General features: G+C 41.7%; 1 protein-coding gene across 2 annotated transcripts; it reads right to left on the bottom strand.

Moving 5' to 3' along the window:
* Window positions 1–235: 235 nt before the first annotated feature.
* Window positions 236–2675, bottom strand: LOC105826865 (regenerating islet-derived protein 3-gamma-like). 2 transcript variants are annotated; one of them, XM_012664874.1, is made up of 5 exons: window positions 2585–2675; window positions 1888–2006; window positions 1552–1689; window positions 573–699; window positions 236–303 (listed from the first exon to the last, which is right to left on the bottom strand). In XM_012664874.1, exons 1-5 carry the CDS (start codon window positions 2658–2660, stop codon window positions 236–238), a joined length of 528 nt encoding a protein of 175 aa, XP_012520328.1. In that variant the 5' UTR covers window positions 2661–2675. The 2 variants fall into 2 exon arrangements, with proteins under 2 accessions (XP_012520328.1, XP_012520329.1); XM_012664875.1 differs by lacking the exon at window positions 1552–1689 and having other exon boundaries at window positions 2585–2660.
* Between the last annotated feature and the right edge of the window lie 4541 nt (window positions 2676–7216).

Here is a 7216-nt window from a genome sequence, read left to right as displayed (position 1 = left end):
AAATGTGCAAGGGCAGACTAAAAATTTTATTGTTGCTCCCTAAAGCCTCAGGCCATGAAACACAACAAAGAGGCTGAAATGAGAGTGGGGATGAGGAAAGAAAGGGAAAATCAGAATGACATGATCAGGTTTGGGGCTTATGGGAAGAATGTCACTTCCAGGGTGAATCTTCACACTGGTCCCGTGTCCATGATGAGCTGCATACCAGTCTCAGGCTGCCAACTTCCCACCTGGCCTAGTTCTTGAACTTGCAGACATAGGGTAACTTCGTATCACAGTTGTAATCTTTCCACTTCAGAAATCCTGGAGAGACAGAAGACATGAAAGGAATGGGGCTGGGAAAGCTTGCAAACCCGTTGAAGAGGTTTCCCAGGTTCTGGCTTAGGACATAGAGCCTCTCCTGCATGTTAGCCAGGGAATGGAGACACACAAAAACAAGAGATGATAGGAGATGGGAGAAGACAAACAAATATTGCTTTTCCTAGCTCAGAAAAATTCCCTGAAAGTCAGGCCCAGGAAGGGGGGAGGATGGGTGGAAAAGGCTGGGAAGAGGCGGCTTCTCTATTTCTTACCTGTGCTTTTCGACAGGCTCCCACAGTGGCCAGAGTTGGTGATGGTGGAGGGATCTTTCTCCCAGGCAAGGTAGTTGAGCAGGTCAGTGCTGCTCCACTCCCATCCACCCCCATTGGACTCAGAGCCCTGTGGAGCGGAGGAGGCAGCCAGGTGAAGGGAGCGGACACTACAGCTCTCCTTGTTGGAGATGGATGAAATCGCAATCTTTTATCTTGTAAGACTTTCAGCAAACCTGCCTTTTGCTTTGAAGGAAGATACCATCTCTATTTTCAAAGGCTCTTTACTACACAAACATTCTTGAAAGGTAAACTAAAACACACGGCAGTCAGTGCCTCCGTTTGCAAGAAGTGAAGAAACGAAAAGAGACACACGGAGAATTGTCTCTCAACTCTTCTTGGAACATTATTCTCTCCCTTAGCTGCAACACCTGACTCCCTCCCAGCATCTGGGAACTGGGTCTGCTCCTCCAGATGCTGCCCCAGAGCCCTGTATATTGGAAAGCTCTTCCTTAACTGCTTGTTCCTACTGGCAAATCCCAGCCAATAATCACAAGACCTCTTGAACTACTCAATGTAGTATGTTACTTGCTGAACAATAATTGGTGGTGCATTCGTGATTAGCCTCGGAACCTCAAAGACAGTGTCTGTTTTATACGGGGCAAAAATTGATCCTTTAGGATTCCCTCAGAACGGTATGTGCACACTCCCTGAAGCTCAGAGAACTGATTTACAAGACCTTGTGTGAGAACTGTGTAAAACACTTGACAAGAGGCAGATTAACTTCATCTGAGATCTGGCGACCTCCAAAGGACCCATCTCTTCTCTTGGCCTCAAGGACTTCCCTTTCCCTCAAACGTCCCTCAGAATCTGATCTCCAGTGCTCCTGTGGCACTTCCTGGGCTGGTACAGGGAACAAGGAGTGGGCCTGGGTGACTATGGCCACCTGAGAGGTAGAAGAGAGGGGAGGATACAAGCGCACCAGAGTAGGGTCGTGGAGCCCAATCCAGACGTATGAGTAGGTGGTCACAGTGCTCTTGACCAGGGAGGACACGAAGGATCCCTCAGCCCCATTGAGCACAGAAACCAGGTGTCCAGAGGGCCGCTTCTGGCAGGCCAGCTGTATGGGAAAGGGAGAGAAAAAGAGGGAGCCTGAGACTTCACCGGGGGAGGGCGGGGAAAGGGTGGCTGAGAGAAGGATTGTCTGAAAAATAAGGGTTCGTCTCATTCCCAAGGAGCTCCTGAGAATAAAGACCCCTCCCCCGAGACACACATGGACTTTCCCTTGTCACCTCCAACCTCACATTTAACCACTCACATCTGCATCCATCCAGGATTTGGGTGTTGTAAACAAGGCATAGCAGTGGGAGGCATAGGCCTTGGAGCCCTTGGGACAGCTGATCCGTGGAGAAGGTACTTCCTTCTGGGAGTCTTCACCTGGGGTGGAGGAGATAAAGGGGAGGGATCGGCTAAAATGAAGTGTGGGGATTGGAGTTGGAGGTGACCTTGGGACATGTCTCTGAGGCTTGTCCTTGGGGAAGAAGATCACATTCCTGACTCCCTCTCATGTTTGCTCACATATTCAGGAATTCTTGGCCTCTAAACAGGTGTACTAAATGGGGGACCATCTGGTCTCTTTTTACCCTTTCTCCTTATTCAATAGTCCAACACTCCCCTCACTATGGGTTGACTGTCTCTATACTGGGTCCTCCAATCCTTTCCCCTTCCCAAATTTTATTACTGATCCTTCACACTTTACTTCTTCTCCCCACCAGTAGTAATCAGAGTGCACTGACAAAATGCGAAGCCATCTCATTCCACTGTCAATGGGCCCCTGTGGTGTCCCCCGCCACCCGTTAACCCAAAGGGAGGAGTGATGATGGAGGAGTTGCAGGGAGTTTCCCCGTGTGGGGATGCAGCTCACCATTACCACAGGAGACACACAGGAGCCTTCCTGCCCTCCTTGGCTCTGAGCGCTCACAAAGAACCCAGTGCTAGAGGCAGAGAATGCTTACCTTGGACCTGGGATAGGAGCACCAGGCAGGAGAGCAGCACCCAGGCAAGGCTGGGCAGGGCCCTGGGAGACAGCATGGTGTCTGAGGCGTGGGGAGGAGTCAGAGGGCACTGCAGGAGTGTGGTCAGAGGGAGGAATTCAGAGACGCACTGCCCCTTGTCCTTTCCTTTATCTAGTCCCCTAGGAATAAATTGATCTTGGTCACATTTGTCTCCTTCTGTAGTTCTGGGATGCATTGCTGCATCTCTGTACCCTCCACCCCTGAGTCCTACGGGGAAAGCTGTGCTGAGTCACAGAGCTCCTCCTGTGTTACTGAGGAAGGGACCCTACTGCACCTTCTCCTGTGATGTGTGAGGTAAAATCCCCCATGGGTCTCATATCTCAGCTCCCACTTACCTGTCTTGCAGGGATCTGGAATAGTTTGTTCAGTCAGGAAAGACTGGGCTTTTATAGGAGAATCTGAGGGAGGGGCATTTAAACCAATAACAGGAAAGTATATACAGGACCAGGGTCATATAAAGTGCTTGGCTTTGATTCAAGAAAATTCCTGCTATGGGGCAGAGACTCTTCCTGGTAAAGCCTGGGAAATGTCCCAGATGTTGCCTCTTTCCCGTTTGTAGGCCAGGACTTTCCCCAGGAATGGATGAAGTTTGCTTTTTTCTCTGTCTCTTTCTGGTCAGGTGCCTATGGCATGAAACGTGGTATTCAACTTTTTGTGATGAACATCCAATGGAGGAGATCTTCTGGTTGATCTCTTAAGAACTCACTTCTCTAGACAAACATATTTTTCTACCTTGTCTAGTAAGAGTAAATAAATGCTAGGTGTTAAGTGGAGGCTGGTACAGGAATTATAAGTATCATAGTTGAGAGCATAGAAAGAACTGGTGCTAACAGCAGTAGTGATGGTGCAGGGTTCTTGCTTATGCACAGTGTCTGGTTTTGAAGAAAATTTAGGGTTATCTGACAAGTCGATAAATGAGCCAAGATCTTGAGGAAAATCAGATGAATGAACTTGCCTTGCCAGTCTTTGGCAAGAAGGAGCTTCCTTCGTGAATAACAACAATGTGGTAGAATGAGAGGCAATGAACAAACACAAGGTAAAAGGAAAAACCACATTCAAATGATGTAGAGCAAAGGAAACATGAACAGTAGTTACAGAAGGGTATAACAGGCACTGTATGAAGTTGTAAACATAACCCTGTATTGCATTAAGTCAGACCTCTACTGCATCAGGATGCTCCCTATTCCTTGTCTGCTCATGAGCTTCCTTGCTAGCTTTTTGTTTGGCTGTAAATTAAAAGCTATTTTCATTACATTCTTGTTGGGAAGATGGGCAGCTTTGTGTGGGCAAACCGAGGAAAGTTCTTTTAGTCAGGTTTACTTCTGAGTTGGCAATTTGGAGCCTCAGACAAACATACCGTGTGGATCATACACTATAGTTTGGGTTCAGTTTGGCCAGTCCAGGAAAAAGTTAGGCTGAGAATTTCCGTGGACCCTGACTCTTACACTAAGATATGGTTTGAATGTTTGTGCCCTTCAAATCTCGTGTTGATATTTGACCCCGATGTTGGAGGTGAGGCCTTGTGGGAGGTGTTTGGGTCATGAGGGAGGATCTCTCATGAATGGTTTGGTGCCATCCTGGTGGTGCTGGTTGTTTGAAGAGGCTGGTACCACCTACTCCCACACTTGCTCCATCCCTCACCGTGTGACACACCTGCTCCCCTTTCACCTCCTGCCTTGATTGGAAGCCCCTTGAAGTCTTCACAAGAAGCAAATGCTGGTGCCATGCTCCTTGTACAGTATGCAAAACTGTGAGCCAAATAAATCTCTTTTTCTTTATAAATCATTCAGCCTCACATATTTCCTTTGGAGCAACACAAAATAGACTAACACACACTATTATGGTAATACACCATCTTGTGTTCAGGTGTCTACAGTAGAGATTTGTGATGAGGTCATGAAATTAAGCTCATAATTAATTCAAGTCCTCAGGGTCAAAATGTCAATAGAACGTCTTAAATTTAATGTAAGAAGAAATATAGCCAACAGATTCTTTTGCTAAAAAGAAAAAAAACAGGATTTTTTCCACAAAATTTATATTAAAAATATATAAAATAATGTTATTACTATAGTGAGAACTCAGTGGTAATTTTTAAAGTTTAAAAAAAATCACGCAAATGTAATAGTTAAGATGATTACGGAAACAAACTTACTATATTAAAAGAATTATTTGAGAAGTTAACACTAGCAATCACAAATCCCAAATGGAATATGTCTTGAACTCTTGGGAAATTCAGTATCCAGAAGGAAAAAATGGTTTTAGATTAAAAGAATCTGAAGAGATATAACAACCAAATCTAGTGAGTAAACCTTAATTGGGTCTTGGGTAAGAAAGTAATTTGTATGGGGGAAAATTGTAGAAATATGAATATGGACTAATATTTGATTATGCCAGAATTGTAATTTTCTTTCTTGTGATAATGGCATTATAGCTAAGTAGAGAATTTTCTGATACATTTGATATTTATGATGAAATATTTTCAGGTGAAACATCAGGATGTCTGCAAATTTCAAATTATTCAAGAAAAAGTGTGTGTGTGTGTGTGTGTGTGTGTGTGTGTATGTGTGTACACACCCATTCACCTGCATAGAGAGACAGAAAAGTTGGAGAGAGAAAAACAAAGTAAATATTGTAAAAGGTAACAATCGCTGGATCTAAGCAGAGGATACAAAGATATTCATTCTTGCTTTCTACTTTTCTATATGTTTAAAATTTGCCAAGCAGAAAATTACAGTTTAATGTTCCCATTCAAAGATCATACATATGTATTAATAGTTTTGCCATTATTACCATAAGCAATGGTAACAGAACAGAACAATATTTATTATGTAGACTCATATATACATATACACATTAAAATAAATTTTACAGATTCAAATAAAATATTGAAGTATTATAAATAAATAATAAAATGTCTGACATGCTCGACTGTTGTGCATGCTTATATATGACTATATAAACAAATAAATAAAAACAAGGAAATACAATGGGGTAATCAATATTCTGTGTCCAGTCAGAAAAAATTCATGTCTTCACAGTTAAGAGGAGTGATCAAGTCATCAGATTCCACCTTCCAAAGCAGAATTTAAACAGTTTTGAGGGTGAAAAGCCTCTGAGTCCTCATTTATCTGTAAAGTGATCTGCTTCAGGCCCCATCAAAGAAGAGCCTGAAATCGGCAAAGACAGAGGTTACATTGGAGGTGGCTCTTCATAACTTCTCTTATCCTTTCCAAGCTGTGCTTGGTTTACTACATCCCTGAATCTGCCTCATTACCAGGTATAAGGCAGTTAAGCTCAGGTCCTTTGATGAGTTTATTATTGAAACTTGGTTATGTTGTGTTTCTAACTGAAATAATATAACATTTATAATAAACCTTAAGGTTATAATATTCCAAACTGCAATGTAAAACTTGTTTCATATGACAACTCACTAAACTCCCTAATGTCGAGTTGTTTTATTTTATTTGTAATTGTTCTTCCTAACACTATTTATTAACCAGGCAATGAGAAGTTTGTTCAAATACTGTATTTATTAAGCTATTTTTGTGTTACTTACAATCCACTTCTTGGTGATAAGAGGAGAATCTTTACTCATGGAATAATCAAGGCTGATTTAAGGAGTCTTCTTTGCCAAAGGATAAGATGTCCAACTTGTACTTTTTATCCCTATTGCCTTCTGAATCAAATGATGTTTACATATAAGCCTTAGTATGGTTATTCTCAGAATTAATACAAGGAGGAAATTATCGCTTTGCAGGAGTACAGTATATTTGTTCTAAGGATGGCAAAATGTAGAGGTTTCCTGGAAGATGGTTCAGCAGGGCCCTTGTCAAAAATAGCCTTGAAATGTGTCTCACTGGAGAGTTATCACTAAAGCACACCCCTTTGAGATATATTAACCAGATGTCCAATATGCTACTTTGATCCTTTCATCTTATCTTAAGCTTGTCAAAAGAGTAGAGAAAGGGATAAAATGAGGTTCTGTGTACCTTATAAAATAAGCCAAAGTGACAATACTTCAAAGTCCCCGAGGCTAATGAGAGAAGTTATCAAAGATTTGAAAAGCTGATACCATAGCTACTGGAATTTGGTCAGCCATATGTAAGCAATGAACAGTAGTAACTATTTTATGACCTGTGTAATTATTAGGGGGCAATAATTTTTATCAGAAAACTGTGTTAGTTTTTATTTGGTTTCAAACTCTCACATTGATCTTGGAACAGTTCCTTGTTACATATGATGTTTGCTCTTCTAATATATCTATTTGGGTATTTTATAAAGGCTATTCCTTGTTATTTATTTTTCTCTTAGAATAAGCTAGTCATAATACAAAGTGTTCTTCATTTGGGAAAAAATTAAAATTATGCTTTCAACTGATTCCCATTGACTGCTGCTCAAACAGCTTGTTAGTGATAACTCTGCATATCTGAACTGCATTCCCAAAGTTCACATTTCTTTTAGTAGCAAATAAAAATAAAAATAAGAAATACTTCCATAGTCATATTGATTTTCTTTTTATTATAAATCATTTTTGATACAGAAAATATTTAACAAATAAGTATATATTCACCA

This window comes from Propithecus coquereli, unplaced genomic scaffold, assembly GCF_000956105.1.
Source record: "Propithecus coquereli isolate 6110/MARCELLA unplaced genomic scaffold, Pcoq_1.0 Scaffold93, whole genome shotgun sequence".
NCBI classification, from domain to species: domain Eukaryota; kingdom Metazoa; phylum Chordata; class Mammalia; order Primates; family Indriidae; genus Propithecus; species Propithecus coquereli.
Note: the sequence above shows the minus strand (reverse complement) of the source record. Positions and strands in the feature narration are given on the sequence as shown.

Bases quoted from the DNA above. Each gene is read 5' to 3' on its own strand.
- LOC105826865 (XM_012664874.1), bottom strand. From the start codon at position 2,660: ATGCTGTCTCCCAGGGCCCTGCCCAGCCTTGCCTGGGTGCTGCTCTCC. The intron at 1,690-1,887 runs GTGAGTGGTTAA...TTTCCCATACAG, and splicing joins AATCCTGGATGGATGCAGAT to CTGGCCTGCCAGAAGCGGCC. The intron at 304-572 runs GTAAGAAATAGA...CTGTCTCTCCAG, and splicing joins GAGCCTGTCGAAAAGCACAG to GATTTCTGAAGTGGAAAGAT.